Genomic DNA, 22,681 nt, shown 5'->3' with positions numbered 1-22,681 from the left:
AATGGGAGGCTCCGGGAAAATGGCCGCCGACATGTGCTCAGAAGAACACATTGCCACACACAAGATGGCGCCGTAAGGCGCCAAAACACACTACATTCATCGCTGCATAGGCGCCCATAGTGAAGCCAGCAGCATGCCCACACTTAAAATGGCGGACCGGCGGTTTTTAACCCCGCAGCTGTCGCCGCACATGTCTGTACCCCAAACACACAATACAATGGCACTCAGGAGAGGGACCCCCAGATGGCGATCCAAGCGCAGTACAGCCCCCGCAGGGACCGAGAGGAAGGGAGCCCCAAAAAACGCACAGACATGAGGGGATACCACAGACGCATCAGATTGCCATCCTCAGACAGAGGCCCCACACAGAATGTACTTACCGTACCCGATGGCGTGGGCGCCTCTCATTGACGGGAAGCCTCCCACCCCAGGTGGTGGGGGTGCCGTCAGCCAAAAACGCAGGACGCTAGCAACGCACGGAACCGCGGTTGAGACGTCCAAGCGAGGTGGCCACCTCGCGGGCTTTTGTCCCTGAGGACAGGGACAGGTCGTTTGCGAGGCCAGGGCGTACGCATAGCCTGCTAAACGCTCAATGGCAGCTGGGATTCCATAAGGCCCTCTGTCCTGGAACACCAAGACGACTAGTCCGACTCCCAGCTCCGCAACGCCGTCTTCATCCGAAGACCCAACTAACTAAAAAAGCTGACAAACAGCTAGTAGTGCAAAGAAAAAAAAAAAAAACATTTGCAGAAAATAAAATCATAAAATAGAAGAAGGCTGAGACCGTAGCCCCAGCACACAGGGAAGCCCATCTTACTCCTTAACTAGGCAGAAGACAAACTGGGTTGGGAATGCTGATGGCAGGGGGTATTGGACCAGTAAGACAGCCCCATAGGTGTGTGTCTATGTAGATTACTTTGTTTTTTAACAAGTCTTATGCCTAGCTTGCTCCTATGGATAAGAAGTCAATACCCATTGGTGAAGACTTAATGAAGGGTGGCGACTGTCGGAGGACGTAAGAGAAATCCCATTTTCTCTATCATTCATTGACAGACAGCTCCTGATCTTAACCATTGGGAAGTCCCAAAGCAGTGTTAAACAAGGGTGGGAACAGCATTAAAAAAACTCAAGGCTAAGCCAACTAGGTAACATGGAGCTCAACCATGAACAACTGGAGCTCACCTGAAAAAAAAACAATACACCCTCAGTGTACCAACAGCAGCCTGCAAAACCTTGCGGCCAAATGAAGCATCCATAGATGCCAACACATCTACTTTATAAAATTTTGTAAAAGGTGTACACAGATGACCAGGTAGCCACCTTGCAAACTTGCATCACTGACGACTGATAATGGAAGGCCCAGGAGGCACTAAGCACCCTAGTAGAGTGTGCTGTAACAGGGAAAGGAGGAACCTGACCCTAAATTGAAAAGGGTTGGACCATCTAGAAATGGTCACAGCAGAAGCGGTCAACCCCTTCCGAGGTCCATCCGTGAGCACAAATAGTGAGTCCGACTTCCTAAAAGACTCCGTAGCTGCCAGGTACACCCTAATTGCCTAAACAACATTCAAGTAATGCAAGGCAATTGCCTTATGATGTTTTGGCCTGGGACACAGGGAAGGCAACACAATACTTCATTTAAACGAAAATCAGAGACAACCTTTGGAAGGAACGATGGACAGGGGGCGAAGAATCACCTCATCTCTGAACCACCAAGTAAGGTGAATGACAAGACAACGCCACCAGCTCCGACACCCTGCGCGCAGAAATGATTGCAACCAAAAAAGGGCACCTTCTAAGATAACGTAAGCAGGGGAACCTCCCTAAGCCTTTTAAAAAGGAGGTTTCTGGAGGACTGAAAGCACCAAATTGAGGTCCTGAGGCGGTAATGGAGACCACACCGGAGGAGTCAAGTGTCGAACTCCCAGGATAAAAAGTACACCCCAAGGAAAGTGTGGCCAATGGTCACTGAAAGAATACCACCAAGGCCGAGACCTGGCCCTTGAGCACTCAAGGCTAGGCGCTGCTCAAACCCCCCCCCCCCCCCCATTGGAGGAAGGTCAAGATCCGAGCCATCAACGCTTTTAAAAGCGTAGGAATCACTGGAATCAGACAACACCTCCATCTTTAAGCACCTGGCTTTCAACAGCCAAGCCGTTCAAGGCAGCGACTAAAGCAGGATGGAAGGTTGCTCTCGAGACAGCAGTTCTTCCCTGAGAGGAAGTCTCCAGGGAACATCAGCAACCAGCCGTACCAGATCGGGGAGGCCAGTCTGGAGCCACTAAGATGACCGGAATCCCTTCTGCCGCGATCCTGCGCAAAAGTCTTGGCAGAAGCTTGAAAGGGGGAAAGGCGTAAATCCGACTATACTGATCCCACGGGGGGGGGGGGGCACCAGCGCATCTGTGGCATCCGCCAGAGAGTCCCAAGAGCGTGCCACAAACCTCTGCACCTACCCGTTGAGACAAGAGGCCAACAGGTCCACGGGGTACCCCACAGGAGGCGCAACTGAGGAAACACCTCTGAATGAAGTGACCATTCATCCTGGTCCAACACCTGTCGACTGAGGTAATCCGCCTGCCAATTTTTCACCTCCAGAATGTGTACAGTAGAGATGGCTGGAATGAAACGTTCTGCCCACCTTAGAATGCCAGCTACTTCCCGAGCTGCCAGGACACTCCTTGTGCCCGCTTGGTGATTGACATAGGCCACAGCCGTGGCATTGTCCGATTGAATTCGCACCGGACATCCTAGAAGACAATCCGTCCAATGATCCAGACAGTCTGACTGCTCGGAGCTCCAGTAGATTGATCGGCAGTCTGGATTCTTCCAGTGTCTAGACCCCCTGAGCAGAATTTTTTCAGAGGATGGCTCCCCACCCGGACAGGTGACCACCGTCCAGTACAGTGGGAGAAAGGATTTGCCCTGGTGAAGTGCCGGAGAATGAAGCCACCAGATCAGGGACCCTCGTGTCCTGGCTCAGCCAGATCAGATTATTTATTTGTCTATAGTCTGTGGATCCTTGTTCAATTTGACCATACTCGCTCTGCAGAGATCTCGTGTGGAACTGTGCAAACGGAACCGCCTCGAAGGCAGACACCATCAGGCACAGCACCCACATGCAAGTCTAAAGGGATGACCGTCTGCTGGACAACAGAAGTGGAATTGCTTGCTGCAGTTTCTGGAGTTTTTCCAGAGGAAGGAATACACTGGCCGAGTTTAGAGTCAGACCCAGATAGTCCAGATTTGCGGATGGAACCAGAGCAGACTTCTGATGGTTCAGAATCCAAACAAACAAACTCCCTCAGAGTTCACAGAGTAATCTCCAAGTTGTCCACCAGAGACTCCACTTGCAGCATAAGATCATCCAGGTACCCCAGTACCACGATCCCCCGCTGACGCAACAAGGCCAAAACTTTTGTAAAAACCTGGGGAGAGACCAAAGGGTAATGCCACAAACGGATAATGCTCCTCTGCATCAGCAAAGCGGAGTAAGCGCTGGTGACCAACACATATTGGAATGTGAAGGTATGCGCCCTTTAGGTCGATAGAAGATCCCCCCTCATGCAGGGATGCCACTACCGTGTAAATGGACTCCATTCAGAACTTCTGAACCCGCACAAAGCAGTTAAGCGCCTTGAGGTTCAGAATTGGATGCACTTTGCATTGCTTCCTGGGGACTGTAAACAGGTTTGAATAAAACCCTGAAAATGGTCTGAAGTCGGAACCAGGACAATCACCCCTTTACTCAGCAAGTCTTGCACTGCCCCAAAGAGACCCCGTAAGCGGTCTGTCTGGGGACAGGCGCAAGTTGGAGGGAAATCACCTCTCGGGAGGGTAAGGACGACACTCGATCTTGTAGCCAGACTGTATGACTTTGTGGACACACTTGTCCTGTACCAGGGAGGTCCACGGGTCCAGAAACCAGCAAAGACATCCCCTCACGCCACATATGGGTCAGGGCGCCCCTTCATGCTAAAAGAAGCCTTGTCCGCAGGTCTGGAGAAGCCTGCTCTCTGCTTGCCTGACCAGGTTCCTCGGAGGAGGCCCTGAAGGGTTTTAATCCCTTGTCTTGAGACCCTAAGGGATGAAAAAACTTCTGAGCTGAGAAGGATGGACCACGTCTACAAACTGGCTCCTTGTCCTTACTAGCCTGCAGAAGAAATGTACTCTTCCCACCTGGGAGACCCTTAATGATGTCATCCAGGGAAGCTCCAAACAGGTGATCCCTAGGAAGGGGAGATCAGAGAAGGCCTTCTTAGAAGTTTGGTCCGCAGGCCAGCATTTAAGCCAAATAACACGCTTAAGGACCATTGCTGAGACAGATAGCCTCGCAATCAGAGGAGACGAATCCAAAGAGGCTTTACAGACAAACTGCTGAGCTGGCGGACCAGTTGGTCCAGGGGCTGCAAAGGCAGGGGAAAGCTGCTCCCCCCTCCAGGTCCCGGCGTAAAAGCTTGGCCCACTCAGTTTGCGACACCAGGTCAATAGTAAAAACTGGCCTACGTGCTGAACCAGTCACAGTGTACATATGGCGGGCCATAGCCTCCACTTTTGTCAGTCGGGTCCTTAACAGCTTCTGGACCGCCCACCGCACATTTACTGGGGCAGGCTATTCCCTCCTGCGCGAACCGACTTAGGCCTACGTCGGTTGCGCGCTTGGTGCTGGGGGGGGTGGGTGGGGGGGTGTCGAGCGTGCGCAACACTCCTGCCCCCACTAGGTAGCGGGGATGCCGATACACAAGGCCAACGGCCACGATTGCCGCAGGGCCCCCGCAAATAGTCAGGCCAGTTCGTTGTTGTAAACGCAGCCAACTGTTCTCTCTAAAATAATCAGAGCGCCTGTGATCCTTCTATATAGGATCACAGATCTCTGGTCATTTCACAAGCCCCTCCCCCCACAGTTATTAAACACTCCCCTAGGCTCACATTTAACCCTTTGATCACTCATTGGGTTAACCCCCTTCTCTGCCTATGTCATTATTACAGTAATAGTGCATATTTTTTAGCACCGATTGCTGTAGTAATGTCACTGGTCCCCCCAAAAGTGTCAAAAATGTCAGTTAGGGGTCTGCTCTGTCCACAGCAATGTCGCAGTCCCAATAAAAATTGCAGATCGCCGCCATTAGTAGCAACCAAAAAAAAAAAAAAAAAAAAGTCTTTCCCCTAGTTTGTAAACATGATAACTTTTGCGCAAAACCAATCAAAATATGCTTATTGCGATTTTTTTTTTTCCACCAAAAATGTGTAGCAGAATACAAATTGGCCAACAAGGATTAAAAATTTTGATTTTAATTTTTTTTGGGAGTGTTCTATAGCAGAATGTGAAAAGTATTGTTTTTCTTTTTTCAGAATTGTCGCTCTTTTTTAATTTATATTGCAAATATAAAAAAATCACACAGGTGATCAAAATACCAAAAAAAAAAAAAAAAAAAAAAAAGCTCCATTTGTGGGGGGGGAACGGACATCAAAATTTTATTTCGGTACTGTGTCGCATGACCGCACAATTTTCCTAAGAAGTAAAGCAATGCCAAATCGGAAAAAATGGAAAAATGGCCTGGTCATTAAGGGGGGCAAATCCTTCCGGTCCAGAAGTGGTTAAAGACTGGGGACTTCTCAACCAGAATCATGGCTGCTTTGCTTAACCTAGAAACCAGAAGTCCACCACAGGTGGGACAGTCCACTTTTTAAGCTGGGAGGCCTCATAAGGATACTGCATAGCAAAATGCTTCGGGACCACAACGTTTTGGACAACCCCACTGTTTAGTGACAATTTTGTCAAAGTAGGCGGGAAAGGGGGAACACCCTTGCCACTCTGGAGGGCTTGTGGGTGCCAAAAGGAACCGACACCTCCGATGCAGCATCAGCCGCAGCCTCCATTCCCGCTGAATCTACAGCACACAGGCTACAAGAAAACGGCGGCCCAGAAGGGGTTCCAAGAGCCCCAAAAACGACACCAGCAGGAAGGGGGTGGGGGCCCTCCCCATCACCAGCTCAGCACCCTAGACCAACCTGAAAAGGTGGTACGGCCAACCACATGGGGAGGGGGGGGTTGGCAGATGAGGGGCGAAGGGACAGAGTGGGGGGGGGGGATGCTGCATGTAAGGGGGAGAGCCTGGGGTCCAACCCTCTAGGGGGAGAAGAGTGACAGCCAATTACCATACAGGGAACAGGGTTCACTGCTCCAGACAGAACCTCCGCTCCATCAAAATGGGGGGCTGCCGGCCAGGAGGAACGCTGCGACTCAGGCTGCAATCTCGCAAGACGTTTTATCTCGCAGGCCAGCCCCCGTCCAGTGGGGCTATGTTGCAGCCAACCTAGCGTGGAGCTGAGGCCTGCACGCGCTTGCTGGCCAGACTGGGGTGACCACTAGATTTTAGGAAATATCCAGCACATCGCTCAGTCCAACAGTTTTAAGTAGATTCTCACAGGAAAAATAGAAAAAAATCCATTAAAAAGGAAAAAATGGCCAGGATCCAAGATCCCAGCAAGGAACTAGGTCCTTACTCCTGACTAGGCAGAAAAAAAAAAAAAACTGAGTGCCTATAGCTGAGAGTGGGAGTATACTCCCTGGGACTGACCATAGGCCTAGTCAAAATGTATTTCTGCCTAGTGTCCTACTCCTGTAGGGGGCAGTACAATCCAATGTAAGATCAAGAGCTGTGTCCTTCAAGGAAGAATAGAGAAATATGGATTTAAAACTTGTAAACAAAAGTGCCAGAAAAGGCTTGGTCTTCAAGTAGATAAGCTTTGTCAAATTAAAGAAGTTTCGGGGGAAAAAAAAAATAAAAAAATACTCATAGGTGGATGCAGCATTGATCGCAATCCATTAATTTGTTGCCCGTCACTTTAGTCACCAGCTCTCTGCTCTACTCCTCCAGTGTTCACCTGGAATGCTGGGCTGTTGAGTGTCTCCCAGCAGCTTGCCGAGAGGCCAATCTAGCAGATGGATAGGGCAGATGGATTCCAGGAAATAAATGCTACATGAATCATCTGCCCTTACTGAAAATGGCCAAGGCCACAAAAATAGTGCTGTTTTTCAAAGTGATTTTTCAGCAAAATAAAGCATAGCAACATGGATGGATGGATGGATGGGGGAGTTTGTTTTGAATGTTAAAAATGAATTACATAGTGTTTTTTGTTTGTGGCACAAGATGCAGTGTAGTTCTGCTTTCATTAGGTCAGACTGATCTGTGCTGGCGCTGCATTGGCAGCTGTAAATGCTGGAGTGCTCTAAAGGAAGCCTATCAGGACCTGATCTTGGGAAGGCAGAGAGCAGCAGGGAGGCAGAGAGCAGCAGGGAGAGGACACACCCTCTATTTGCAATGTATTGCATGGAGGGTCATGCTGGTCTCATCTTCAGCACAGCGTGTCACTCACAGGAGAAGGGGTAAGGAGTGTCATTTTTTTTCCTGGTGTTGGATTTATTCTGTTCAGAAGAGCAGAGAGGATTTGTAGACAAGGGGAATGCTTTGAGATACAAAACTAAGCTCAATGCTTAGTATAGATAGTAGAGCTGCACGATTCTGGCCAAAATGAGAATCACGATTTTTTAGCTTGGAATAAAGATCACGATTCTCTCACGATTCTCTGTGTAACAAAAAAAAATTGGGATAACTTTACTGTTACGTTTTTTTTTTTATTTATTAAAGTCTATTAATTGCGTTTGAAAGACTGCTGCGCAAATACAGTGTGACATAAAATATTACAACAATCGCCATTTTATTCTGTAGGGGCTAAAAAAAATATATAAAATGTTTGGGGGTTCTAAGTACTTTTCTAGCAAAAAAAATGATTTTAACTTGCAAGCAACAAGTGTCAGAAAAAGGTCTAGTCTTTAAGAGGTTAAACTTCCTTTCTCCCTAGCAGAGGGAAGGAAAAGATACAATGTAATCATTTTGTTTATAGTTACTGGGAGACTTTTAATGCTGATAGGCATTTGCCGGGAGGCTTTTTTTTTTTTTTTTTCCACAGCTGTTCTCTCTGCTTCCTCACAGCAATGCAGCTATGCAAAGAATCGAGCATATGTCAGGTTTAGATCGTCAGGGGGGGTGAATCGAGATCGCGATTTTCATACGATTAATCGTGCAGCTCTAATAGATAGTAAATATTCAATAGTATAATCAGGTTTGTGTTTTTTCACGTTTACAACCACTTCGCAAAAGGGACCACAAATTTTTATATTTTTTCCACTCACAAAAGTTAAAATCTGCATTTGTTAAAAAAAAAAAAAAAAAAAACAAACAGAACAAAAATACGATGGCAGCTGCAATTTTTTATGGCACACAATAGTTATGAAACGGTTTAAGAAATATTTTCAGGAAAAAATGCACTAAATGTTGAGGTTGCGCCAAGTAAGGACACCAGAACATGTCAAGCCTTAAAAATCACACAATCCCATAAAATGGCAAAACACTACAGAGTTTTCCCCAGAGAATCCTGTGCCCTCACCATCACCCAGCTGTCACATGCTTTAAACACTGCCCATCGGAGCGTACTCCATTAGGATATTGATAAGATTTAACTAAAACCAATATGAAAGACTCACATGGAATCTAAAATCCTCTTGGTCAGTGATTCATCCAAGCCTTTTTTCAAACTTTCTACAAGTACATCAGACATTACAAGTTTGGGCAGACAATCCTTTTTATTTTCTTCCTCTTCATCATCCTCTTCAATGACTAGCCTAAAAACAGAAAGAAATTTTTTTTTAAAAAAACTACAGTGATTTTTTTTTCCCAACAAAAGAGTTTTTACATTTCATACTACAAACACACAAGTCACTAAAATTTAGAAGCCCCAAACACCAATTGTAAAATGTGCTGTTTTCCAGTAGACTTCCTATTCAGCTCAGTGACCTGCAACTTTGGAAGTAATAATTTTACCACGGAGGAGATACATTGTGTGTCACAAGCCACCTTTCACTTGTAATTTTTTTCTTCTTCGGAAGACGTGTTATCTGACGAAACGCGTCAAGTTGGTACGCACGCTGCCTCGCTCTGAGCCCGCTGGTGAACCGCACGCCGAGATCCCACTTCCGGGTACGGCGAAGTCACATACAGACACGGTATAGCAGCCGCGAGGCTGTAAAGTGTCCAGCAAAGGGCAGGAGCAGTAACTTCATTTATACAGCTTTTAGCTTGCTCACGTCTTGGAGTGACTTTTATACACAAGAGTGCACTTTTGTTTGGAGTGGTTTTAATCATTTTTTGGAGTGCTTTTTAAATACTATTGATGTTCGTGTAATGACCTTTCAAAAAAAAAAAGGAGTTTTTAACATTCTGTACGATGAGGAGCTCTCTGCTTTTTATATCTTGAGCTATAAGCCTTACCCAGAGGAGGAGCCCATGTCTTTTATACCTTGGAATACAAGCCATATCCAGTGGACCCTTGCCATTATATAGGAACCTGGAGCTAAAAGATCAAGCGCAGACTGATTCTTGTCGGCGTATGCCAACAGGAATCCACGGCATCTGGTAAGTGAGCCATCTTACCATTCAGCACTCAAGGTGATCAGTGAGGGGTCACACCACTACTATTTCAGCACGGCATAGCACTGAAAGGACTTATTTGCACAACTGCACTTTCTTCAGCACAATATTATGAACTTTTTGGAAACCATAAGCCTAATTTTGGATACTTTGAAACTATCTATGCATGGAATTTAATATATTGGCATAGGATTTACATATGCATTTTATAATATTTATAATATGAACTTCATGGATATTGTTCATACAGTATATTGATGGTTACAATTCTATATTGGTATCGATCAGTTTTTTTTTCACAGTCTTTGTTTCAGCCAGATACAATGCACATTCAATATACTTGAACACTATGTACACTTTATGGGTGCTTTATGAATAGGAATCCGGCCATACCTATACATATTGAAGCCAATTTAACAGCGGGGTTACACAACCCCCATTTACCAGAGGTTAGTGCAGTTATTTAAGTTACTCATATCTAGCAGGGAGCCGTGTACAGGGAAAACTCTAGCATGTTTCTTATGGGTAGTATACATAAGATCATGCTTAGATAGTTGCACCTTCCTCTTCAATTTAAAGTGTAACATACACTGCCTTAAGTAAATCGTCCACGTCCTCTAAGGAAAGTTTCAAATTAGAGTTTCCATATTAAACTCCTTCCTTAGGTTCCTCCCCTGACCCAGACTCCTCAAATGAGGAATGGGGGGACTCTGATTCTTCCCTTCTGTCATCCTCATACACTTGTGTTGGTTTGGTTACAGGTGTGGGGATTTGGGATTGGACAGGGACCTGTACTGGTGTCTGAAATTTTTCCATGAGGGTCCTAAATGAGCTAAAAGTACTAGTTAGTTCATCTCTAACTGAAGTTAACATTCTCTGAGTGGATACCGTAGGATCATCTTTAACCAGATTATCTATACACGTGCGGCATGCTGTTTTGTTCCAAGTGGAACTTAACTTGGCTCCGCAAATTGCACATTTCTTTTTGGGGGGCTGTGTCTGGACCTTGTCCTGAGCCTTGGTCTATAATAAAAACAAACACATTTTTAGTTAAGACTCCATTATCTTCCCACTTTGTGCAAGGTAAAGAAAATAGTGCCCCCTTTTTGCCGACCATTTACTTAACAAAGGAAAGGAATAAGGAATAAGGAATCCGACAGGTATTAGCAAACCGGGCTAAAGACAATCCCCATCGCTTACCTGGGAGGTGCCGATGCCAGAGCCGGCTTCTACCGACTGTGCGGTTGCTGCCGAGGAATCCATTGCTCTGTCTGGTGGTCCACAGCGTGTGCCGAGTCTCCCCCTTAACACCGGTCACCCAGCCGTCTCACTGTTCGCGCCTCTGGAAACTGGGACTGTTTCCGGCGCCCGCGGATGTGCATCACTGCGCCGGAAGCTACGTGTGCCACTTCCTTTTAGGCCAGAGTAGAAACGCCGGAGTTGCGTCCTCTCAGTTCTGGCGGCAAATTCAAATTTGCAAGTGGCCGTCTGCTTGAATCGGCAGCGCCACGGGTACACAGTGTGTGCTGCTCCAAGGGCGCCGCCAGGAACGGAAGAGGACTCCCCTGCGATCCACTTGACCACATCCACGGTCCTGCCCGTGTGGACCACGAGGACAGGAGACAGCGGTCAGCCCCTATTGCGGCACTAAGGGGTACCGCTCTTGGGCAGAAGATGATGCATATTTTTCCAAGTCTTTCTATGGACAGTCCAGGAGACCAGGCGCTTCAGTTCCAGGAACATGTTACCCCCTGTCCGGAGATAACACTAAATACTGAAGGTGAGGACCAAGGGACCGCCTTTTTATTTTAATTTTGGAATGAGTTTCCTGTCCTGGTAGGAGGAGCCCTAAGGTCTCATGGGCTGTCCTGGAAGACGATTCTGAGAAAATGGCTTTCAATTCTCCCCAGTTTGACGGCTTCCTGGCTTCTGTTTTGCACCATGTGCCTTGAACAGTACAGTAGTCTAAATGGGCTCCCCAGCCCCATGCACTTACATCCGTGATTAGCCTTTTGCTTAGGGGAAAGGCCCAAATTAAGCCCTTTAACAGATTGTTTGGGATTCGCCCCCACCAGAGCACTCTTTTCACCTTTGTGGTTTCTCCAGAGGCTGGAGGTGTGACCAATTTCCCAGAATGTGCATCTGGAGGGGGCGAGAGTAACCTGGCCCACTGGACGGCTGGAATGGATGCAGTCAAGAGGCCCATCGCCGCCATCGCTGTGCAAACCGACACCATGTGGTTGGTCTGAATCTGGGCCACCACGGACTGGACTTTTATCATCTTTTCTTGAGGGAGAAAGACTTTTTGAAGTAACGAATCTAAGGTGTCCCCCAAAAACCAATCTCTTGCGATGGAATTAAGCTGGATTTTTCCAGGTTTAGAAGCCACCCCAAAATCTCGAGATGGGACAGAGTCTCCTGGAGATTTGTTAACATCTTCTCGTCTGCGAAAAGCAGCAGGTCATCTAGATAAAGACAACCAAGATCCCCTTCAATTTCAGGGACACCAGAGCTTCCGCCATCACTTTTGTAAACCCTCTGAGGGAGGAGGACAGTCCGAAGGGGAAGATGCCACATTGACTGCCCCAGGTTGATAGCCAGACAGAGAAACTTTTGGCAAGACCCGGCTATTGAGGTGTGCAAATAAGCATCCCTCAGATCCAGGGACGTCACGAAGCATCCCAGGGATAACCGCTGTGTTACCGAGTAGATAGTGTCCATCCGAAAATGTATGCACTGTATAGACTTGTTTAGCAGTTTTAGGTTTAGGACCAATCAATATTTGCCCGAGCGTTTCTTCATTAAGAAAACGTGCGAGTAAAAACCCCGGCCTTCCTGATCCTTGGGGACCTGGATAACGGCTTCCTGTTGCATCAGATCCTGTAACCGAGACATCATTGCGGAAGCTTCCTCTTTGTCCCTTGGAAGAGGGGTTGACAAAAAACCTGCTTGGGGGAGTGTGAGAACCCCAGGTTGTAACCCGAAGACATGACGTTTCGGATGAAGGGGCTTGAGGAAACTTGTTCCCATTGAGGGAAAAATAACCCCAATCTTCCTCCCACTGGGAGAGGGAACGTCATTTACTTGTGGAAGACTGATCTGGGCCTTGAAGTGAACCCCCCCTCTTCTTTTGCCCTTCTGGGAGGACTATCTAGACTTCTGGTTTTGTCCCCCATTTTTCTGGGACTGTGAAACAGCACGAAAATTTCTCTTGATAGCGGTTTTTCCCCTTAGAGGGAAATGTTTTTTTTTTTCAGCCGTTGTATCCAGGACCGATTCTAGATCTGGACCAAACAGGTCCCCAGAAAAAAGGCAACCTGCAGTTTGATTTTAGAGGCTGCGTCAACAGACCACATCTTTGCCAAATTGCACGCCTGGCCGAATTGACCAGAGCTGAGGATCTTGCAGACATTTTAAATTGATTCCGCAGAGGCATCAGCCAAGTATTTAACTGCCTTAAACAGTAGAGGAAAAGATTCCAAATAACCCTTCCTAGGAGTCCCAGCTTCCACATCACTTAAGCTGTTCCAACCAGCACTCCAAATTTCTGGCAACCACATTGGATGCCATCGCTGGCTTAAGGCTGGAGGAGGTGGAATCGCACGCCTCCTTAACCACTTGCCTACAGTGCACTTTCACCCCCTTCCTGCCCAGACCGATTTTCAGCTTTCAGCGCTCTCACACTTTGACTGAGAATTACTCAGTCATGCAACACTGTACCCATACAAAAATTGTGTCCTTTTTTTCACACAAATAGAGCTTTCTTTTGATGGTATTTGATCAATACTGGGTTTATTTTTTGTGCTATAAATAAAAAAAGACTGAAAATATCGTGAAAAAACACATTTTTCTTTGTTTCTGTCATAAAATTTTGCAAATTAGTCATTTTTCTTCACAAATTTTGGCCAAAATGTATACTGCTACTTATCTTTGGTAAAAATAACCCAAATAAGTGTATATTATTTGGTCTTTGTGAAAGTTATAGAGTCCACAAGCTATGGTGCGAATCATTGAAAATTGATCACACCTGATGTACTGAAGGCCTATCTCATTTCTTGAGACACTAAAAAGTCAGAAAAGTACAAATACCCCCCAAATGACCCCTTTTTGGAAAGTAGACATTCCAAGGTATTTAATAAGGGGCATGGTGAGTTTTTTGAAGTTGTAATTTTTTCCCACAATGCTTTGCAAAATGAAGATTTTTTTTTTTTTTTTTTTTACAAATTGCCGTATTAACAGGTTATTTCTCTCACACAGCACATGTATACTTGCAACTACACCCCAAAACACATTCCACTACTCCTCCCGAGTATGGCGATACCACATGTGTGACTTTTTCACAGCCTGGCCACATACAGAGGCCTAACATCCAAGTAGCAGCGTCCGGCATTCTAGGAGCACAAATTACACATATAATTTCCTGACAACCTATCGCACTTTTGAAGGCCCTGGAGCACCAGGACAATGGAAACCCCCATAAAATGACCCCATTTTGGAAAGCAAACAGCCCAACGTATAATTTTTGAGGCATAATGAGTCTTTTGAATATGTCATTTTTTTCCACAAGTTTTTGGAAAATGTGGAAAGAAAATGAAAACACATTTTTTTTTACACAAAGCTGTCCATTTATGCAATATTTTTAACACATAGCATGTACATAGCAAAAATTGCACCCCAAAATACATTCTGCTATTCCTCCTGAGTATGGCGATACCACATGTGTAACACTTTTTCACAGCCTGGCCACATACATAGGCCTAACATCCAAGTAGCGCTTTACACAAAGTTGTCCATTTATCCACTTTAAGACTGGGCCTATTTTTGACACTTGGTGTTTACAAGCTAAAATCATTTTTTTTGCTAGAAAACTACTTGGAACCCCCAAACATTATATATTTTTTTTTAGCAGAGACCCTAGAGAATAAAATGGAGATCGTTGCAATATTTTTTATCACACCATATTTGTGCAGCAGTCTTCCAAATGCGATTTTTTTGAAAAAAATTCACTTTTTTGAACTAAAAAATAAGAAAACAGTAAATTTAGCCCAATTTTTTTCCATAATGTGAAAGATAATATTACGCCGAGTAATTAGATACCCAACATGTCATGCTTCAAAATTACGCATGCTCACAGAATGGCGCCAAACATTGCTACTTAAAAATCCCCATAGGCAACATTTTAAAAATTTCTGCAGGTTACTAGCTTAGAGTTACAGAGGAGGTCTAGGGCTCAAATTATTGCTCTCGCTCTAACGATCGTGGCGATACCTCACATGTATGGTTTGAACACTGTTTACATATGTGGGCGGGACTTGTGTATGCGTTTGATTCTGCGCGCGAGCTAACGGGGACAGGGCGCTTTAATTTTTTTTTTTTTTTCCTATTTATTTTATATTATTATTTTTACACAGTTTAAAAAAAAAAAAAAATGTTTTAATCATTTTTATTCCTATTACAAGGAATGTAAACATCCCTTGTAATAGAAATAGGCATGATAGGTCCTCTTTATTGTGAGATCTGGGGTCAAAAAGACCTCACACCTCACAACTACACTAAAAAAGAAAAAAAAAAAAAAAAAAATGTTGAAAGAGGAAAAAAAAAAAAAAAAAAGAAAAAAAAAAAAGCAGCCCTTTAAACCGGTTGCTAGGCAACGTCTTTTGACGTAGCACCCGTCCTCCAAGACCATAGAGTCGAGTGAGGGCCATCTTGCCCTCACTCGACTTCCTGTCTCTGAGGATCCGGGACCGGATAGTTTTCCCCGCTGCCGGCGGGTCCGGTAAGCTGGGAAAACGTCTGGGACGCGGCAGGAGGTGGGGGGCACCTCTTCCCCTGCACCGGAAGGGTAATTCCGTGGCAAATCCGCCACTGGGACCCACCCTTATCTGAAAGCCGACCGCCCGCCGTTTCAGAAAATACCGGGGTTATGGGGGCTATCTGCTGCCATAACCCCAGTATTTAGCTTTTAATGGCCGACGCATATAGTCGTTAGGCGGTCAGTAAGTAATTGCATGTATATGGCAAACAGGTGACGATGACTGATGGGGTGACAGGTGACGATGACTGATGGGGTGACAGGTGACGATGACTGATGGGGTGACAGGTGACGATGACTGACGGGGTGACAGATGACAATCACTGACGGGGTGACATGTGACGATGATTGATGGGGTGACAAGTGACGATCACTGATGGGGTGTCAAGTGACGATGATTGATAGGGTGACAGATGACGATGACTGATGGGGTGACAGATGACGATGACTGATGGGGTGACAGGTGACGATGACTGATGGGGTGACAGGTGACGGTGATTGATGGGGTGACAGGTGACGGGCGATGGTGCACGGCGGTACTGATGGCAGTCTCTGGTGACAGGTGAACTTTAGGTTACGTTCACATGTGAGCGCAGCGATCATGGGCAGAATCACTGCGATTCTGCCCGCGATCCAGAAATCATTGCAAATCGCGGAACGCCTGTGCGTTGCCTGTGATTTGCAATAGCACCCCAAACGCTGTGCGATGTTGCTGCGATTTCCGCCTGCCGAATCGCGGTAACATCGCGCAAACAACGCATGACGCCCCAAAGAAACTCTTGTACCTTTTTTGGGCGTCATGCGATGTTTGCACGATGTTACCGCGATTCGGCAGGCGGAAATGGCGGCAACATCGCACAGCGTTTGGGGTGCTATTGCAAATCAGGGGCAACGCACAGGCGTCCCGCGATTTGCAATGATTTACGGATCGCGGGCAGAATCGCGGTGATTCTGCCCGCGATCGCTGCGCTCACATGTGAACGTTATGGGTGTCAATTTCTGGGCACTGATGAGGTGACTGTTGGGTGACAGGTGACATTGGGGGGGGCTAAGGACTGTGTGGGGACATTTATTTTTGTGATTTTACTTTGTTACATGTGTACAGAGCAGTAACTCACTATTTCTAGCTCTTCTCCCCTCATACTGGAAGCTGTATGAGGAGAGAAGAGCTAGTAACACTGAGTTACTGCTCTTTGTTTACATTTTGTGATCGGCTGTGAATGGATTCACAGCCGATCACATAGTAAACAGTCACTGTCAGTGACTGTTTACTACCGCCGGTGACAGCTGTGTTCCTACGGAACACAGTGCCATCGACATGACCGCGCTGCGCGCTCCCGATCGCGCATGCGCGGTCATCTCCCGGGCGCCTCCATTGTGATCGGCTGTGTCATTGGAACACAGCCGATCACGTGGGAAACAGCCACGCCCATTGGCTGTTTCCCCCCTGCCGGTGACGGGGGGTGTCCCAGGGACACCCCGACACCGGCAGTGCAGGGCGGCGTGCACACGATCGCGCGCCTGCCCTGCTTAAAGTGCCGCCGTCATATGACGGCGGCCCAGGATAATGGTCGCACCGCTCCGCCGTCATATGACGGCGGGCGGGCGGCAAGCGGTTAAGGAGTGAATCTGCCCTTTTATCCATTGCATCCTTCAAAACACCCATATCCTTGGGCAAATCTGTGCGGCGAGAAGCTTGGGAAAAGGCTGCATTGATTTCTAGGCCTTTTATTCCAAACATGGGCTTCCTCATCCTTGAAAGGGAACATTCTCCTAAGTTTTAGAGAAGGAGCTCTTTCCGGATCTTTCCATTATTTTTTAATGGCTTCTGTCAGAACCTTGTGCTTAGCCTCATCCAACCCCTGATACATTTTATCATTTACAGACAGCTGGACCTTTTCTTTCTGGATCTCGAGAGTAGAATATATATATATATATATATATATATATATTGTCCTGAGCACATCATCTACCTCTTCTAAGGACAGTTTGTATCTGGAAGAGGTACCCCTGTCCTCTTCCTCCTCATCCGTATCCCTAAGGGAAGGTAGTGTACTTGCTCCTTCTCCCTCCAATTCGCTGGCCTCTGCCGACTTTGAGGTGGATGCCAGGAAGCTAGATAAAGTACTCTGCCAGGAGTGTTGCTGGAAACTTAACCAATAAGGAACAGACTGAACTTAAAGTATCGGTTAACTCTTTCACAGATGAAAATAAATCTTTACATTGCTGCACAGACTCCTCCTTAACAAGATCTGCTATGCAAGTTTTGCACAGTGGTTTCAGCAGAGTATCTCTTAAAGGGTTCTTGCAGGAACGGCATTTCCTCTGAACCTAGGAGACCTGGATTCAACTGTAGCTTTAACCTAAACCAAGCAGAAAAAAACCATAATTACCTAATGGCTTCTTTCACTATAACACCTACAAACTAGAAAAAAAGCTATCCTCTATGCACAAATCAGCCAACACCAAAAAGACAGAATCCCAGCTAGATCCTGTAAGGCTGAGACCGTTTAAACCCAGCAATTACAGAGGCAGGCTCCCGTGGAGCATTAGAAAAAAAGACACACAAAAGAAGGCTAATAGTAAGATGAAGGCACCACTGTACCCCTCTTACCTGAGCCTGGCGTTATCCCCTCCATCTCATGCAGAGAGTGCAGCGGAATAGGACAGAAACGAATAATCGCTTAAAAATGTTGCTTCCTGCGTCCCCACGCTCCGGGGACCAGAAGCGGAAGGAAGCACCGACCCCTGACCTGCTGCAGATCCTTGCTTTCCAGCGGCCAGAACCAATGCTGCAACGCCCCCGCCAGAAGCCCCGCCTACCAGGACATGCATACTCACAGACCGGGACCAACATGCAGGGACTGCCACAGAAGCAGCTCCCTACCTGGGCTACCTTCCAGCCCAAAATACGTGGCTCCCAGATGGGGTATCCCAGCAAGGCAGTTTCTCCCCTGAGCTAAGAACCAGCAGCTCCGGAACACCCCCCTAAAGTCCTCCGGTGGGGGTGATGGGATGGTCATTGCACAACAAAAGTAAGCCTACCCTTTCTCCCACCTGGAGAGAGCGCAGCCCCCCTAATGGTTTCTGCAGCGCTCCCACCATGGTGGAGGAAAACAATAACTGAAGGCATGGTGGAAGAGGAGGAATTTAAAGACTGCAGTGTTTCCTGGGAAATTAGGTGGAGCTACGGTCTCCCCAGGTGCTGTCCTGAAAGGCGATTTGAGAAATACAAATATTGCATTAAGAGCTAAAAAAATTAAACTCCATGAGAAGTTGAATTATTATGTGTAATGTCCATAATAACCAACGTGATTTAAACATGGAATAGGACTTTAAATCACTCCTCTGAATCCTCCACAGAATATACCGAGATCTTGTGCTCTTATCCACCACCAGTAAATGGATAACCTACTCACCAGAGGAAAGTACAGATCTCGCATATAGGTTGGGTGAGGGAGACCCTCAAACTGGCAAAATCCTCTCCACCAGGACCACAGCGATATACTACACAATGAAAGTTTTCTTGTCTGTCTAAGGAGTTTATTTTAAAAACGCAAATGTTAAAGATAACTTAGTGTTGCAAGTAGATAGAGCTCAGACAGCAGGGTTTGCCACTTGCGTTCCACCTGCACTCCAACCGGCAAACATGACGTCGTTACGGGGTAACGGGACACGTCATTTCCACAGGTTGGAGTGCAGGTGGAACGCAATTGGCGTCCCTGCTGTCTGTATAGAGCTCTGTCTATTGCAACATTAAGTTATCTTTAACATTTGCGTTTTAAAATAAACTCATACTACACAATGGAGGATTTCTTGTCTTGTGCCACTTCATATGGTCGATCGCTGTGGTCCTGGTGGAGAGGTTTTTCCCAGTTTGAGGGTCTCCCTCGCCCAACCTATATGCGAGATCTATACTTGCCTCTGGTGAGTAGGTTATCAATTTACTGGTGGTGGATAAGAGTACATGATCACGGTATATTCTGTGGAGGTTTCAGAGGAGTATTTTAAAGTCCTATTACATGTTTGACTCAGGTTGGGGATTATGGATATTACAAATAATTTATGGAGTTTAATATTTATAGAACTTTATGCAATATTTGTATTTTCACATTTCTAACTGTTCAGTTTTATTATTGGCACTTTATGTATTGATTGCACTTTATCATATGATTGGTATTTTATATATTGGTTGCAATTTATTCGGTATGATGCACTACTTAAGAAGCGCAGTTTGTCAAGGATCGATCACAATGGTTGATTGTTTGATTATTTACAGCTATTAAAGCTTTTTCAGCCTTACAACCAGCAGCTCCATATTATATTTGGCACATTTCATTAGTCACTTACTGTAGGGTGCGCAACTAGTGGATATATATCCTCAAATATGTATTCCAATTTTTATTTATTGTATATCAGACGATACTGACTCCAGGGAGCCACTAAGGTGTCTCTGGTGTTGGCTAGAGGATCCCGAGACCGTGCCACAAACCTGAGCTTTTCTGTTGAGGCGAGAGGCCAACAGATCCACCTTGGGGGTCTCCCACCGGAGACACAGCTGATGTGCTTCCAGTGGGGGGGGGGGGGGATCTAAGGTGAAACACCACCTCAAGTGACCATTCTCTTTGGACTAAAGCCTGTCAACAGATAGTCCACCTGCCAATTTTCCATTCCTGGAATGTGCACAGCAGAGAGGGCTCGAACGAACCAATCTGCCCACTTTAGAATGCCGGCTACTTCCCGAGCCGCCACAACACTTCTTGTGCGCCCTTGGCAATTGACATAGGCCACGGCCGTGGAATTGTCCGATTGGATCCATACCGGACTACCCTGGAGACGACTGACTACCCTTCAGACAGCCTGATCGCTCGGAGCTCCAGTACATTGATCGGTAGCCTGGACTCTTCTAGAGTCCAGATCCCCTAAGCACACTCTGTTCCGAGGACGCCTTCCCACCCAGGCAGGCTGGCATCCATGGTAACAACCGTTCAGTACAGGGGGAAGAAATTATTTTCCCAGAAGAACTGCCAGAGAACGAAGCCACCAAGCCTGGGACCCCCTCGTGTTACGGCTCAACAAGATTAGGTCGTCCAGAGACTTCGGATCCTTGTTCCACTTCACCAGAATCTCCTTTTGCAGGAGATTTTGTATGGAACTGTGCAAACGTGACTGCCACAAAAGGTAGACACCATCAAGCCCAGCACCTACACGCAAGCCTGATGAGATGACTGTCTGCTGGACAGCAGAAGCCGAATTGTCTCCTGCAACTTGTCAAATTTTCACAGAGGAAGGAACACTCTGGCCGAGGCAAAGTCCTGAGTCAGATCCAGATAGTCCAGGCTTGTGGACGGGACCAGAGCAGACTTCTGAAGATTCCAGTAATGCCAGAACCAGGCACAAAAAATTTGTGAAGACCCAAGGAGCGGAAGCGAGATTAAAGGGTAATGCCACAAATTGATAATGCTCCTCGCCCCCGGCAAAGCGGAGGAAGCGCTGATGGAGATGTGAAGGTAGGCAGCCTTGAGGTCGATCAAGGCAAGTAAAATTCCTCTGATGTTGGGACGCCACCACCATGCAAATGGATTCCATTCGGAACTTCTATACGCGCACAAAGCAGTTTAGCGCCTTGAGGTCCAGAATTGGACGCATCTTGCCCTCCTTCCTGGTAACCGTAAACAGGTTTGAGTAGAAACTAGTGGTGCACCGAAATTCGGCAACCAAAATTTTCGGCCAAAAATGGGTTAAAGATGCCGAAACTTAACGGCCGCTAACAGCTGTAAGAAGTGAGGCCTTCACTTTCCTGTAAGGCGGGTATCTCCGCTGACTGCCTTTCTTTGTTCCTCCGCCGGCCCCTTTAGTGTGAGCTACACTGGTTGCTTGGATGGCCAGCTGACTGGCGTCTAGCAACCAGTGACATCCAGAGGAGAGGACCCAGCAAGCACAGTTGAGGAGGATCCTCCTAGTCGTCCTCCGCATCTATTGCAGAATGGCTCCACCCACCTCCTCCCTTCATGTGCTCTGGTGCTGTCGCTGCGGAGGAGGTTAATCTGGTTGAACTCTCTCGCTCTCTCCTTTTTAAAATAACTAGAACCAGTTTTATTCTTTCCTTCAAAACTTGGCAACATCTCTTAAAACATTCTACTGTTAATTTAAACTTCAGGCTAAATATGTTCTTTTATGAAAAATGTATATTTTGTCTGTGCAGGTTACATCACTTCAAGGCTTGCTGCATCTCAATAGGTCCTATTTAGTAGTGTAGGAAAAGCTGTGATGTTGTCCTCAGCAAGCAACCTTGTCCTAGCTGTAATCGTTTAGGCCACAATGAAACAATATAAACTACTCTTTTCCACTGAACTAATTTTCCACGCTAAGCAGGAATACATTTACAGCAACTAAGACTCTTAGGAAAGTGTATTTTTCCTGAATTTTTCCTGAGAGTTAAAGTATATGTAAACCCCACCTTGTAATATAACCCATTAATTTAGTACAGAGCGGTGTGTGTGTGTGTGTGTGTGTGTGTGTGTGTGTGTGTGTGTGTGTATATATATATATATAAATATATATACACACACACACACACACACACACACACACACACCATATAATAGTACAGAGCTGTGCGTGTATACATATAATATTATATATATATATATATATATATATATATATATATATATATATATATTACATTACACACACACACACACACACCATATAATAGTACAGAGCTGTGTGTATATATACACACCATAGAATACTACAAAAACTATTTTAAAATCATTTGGGGGAAAAAAGTCATTTTTGATTTTCAGCCAAGGGCATCCTGAATTTTCGGTTTCGGCCCAGAATTTTCATTTCGGTGCATCCCTAAAAACGTTCCAACGTCGGAACCGAACAATCACCCCTTGAAGTAACAAGTCTTGCATTGCCCCATAGTGATCCTTTAAGCGATCTGGGGATAAGTGCAGGTTGGAAGGGAAGAACCTTTCTGGGGGATAGGATCGAAACTTGATTTTGTGGACCCCTTGTCCTGAATTAAGAAGGTCCACGGATCCGGAAAACAACAAAGATGTCCCCCCTCCCCCGATACGGGTGAGGGCACCCCTTCCTGCAGAGGGGATTTTTATCCGCAGTCTGGCGTAAAATTTATGCCCATTCAGTCATAGCTTATGACACCAGGGTGATGGTAAACACCGGCCTAGGTGCCGACCCAGCTACAGTGAACATATGACGGATCAAGGCCTCCCGACCTCCTATTAGCCAGATCTTAAAAAGATCAGTGACTCTTCAACCGGTATTACAGTGGCTTTATTCAACCTGGAAACCGGGGAGTCCACTTTAGGAGGTACCGTCCATTTTTTAAGGAGGGATTCCTCAT

General features: G+C 46.2%; 1 protein-coding gene across 1 annotated transcript in view; it reads right to left on the bottom strand.

Moving 5' to 3' along the window:
• Positions 1 to 22,681, bottom strand: part of CCDC117 (coiled-coil domain containing 117) — an 82,093-nt gene that overhangs the window by 20,818 nt on the left and 38,594 nt on the right. The window contains exon 4 of the mRNA XM_082253868.1: positions 8,549 to 8,686. Within this exon, the coding sequence (XP_082109994.1) occupies positions 8,549 to 8,686 (138 nt within the window). The remainder of the gene's footprint in view (positions 1 to 8,548; positions 8,687 to 22,681) is intronic.

The sequence above is a fragment of the Pelophylax lessonae genome, assembly GCF_965119305.1.
Source record: "Pelophylax lessonae genome assembly, chromosome: 1".
Classification (NCBI taxonomy): domain Eukaryota; kingdom Metazoa; phylum Chordata; class Amphibia; order Anura; family Ranidae; genus Pelophylax; species Pelophylax lessonae.
This window is presented reverse-complemented; position numbering and strand designations above follow the sequence as displayed.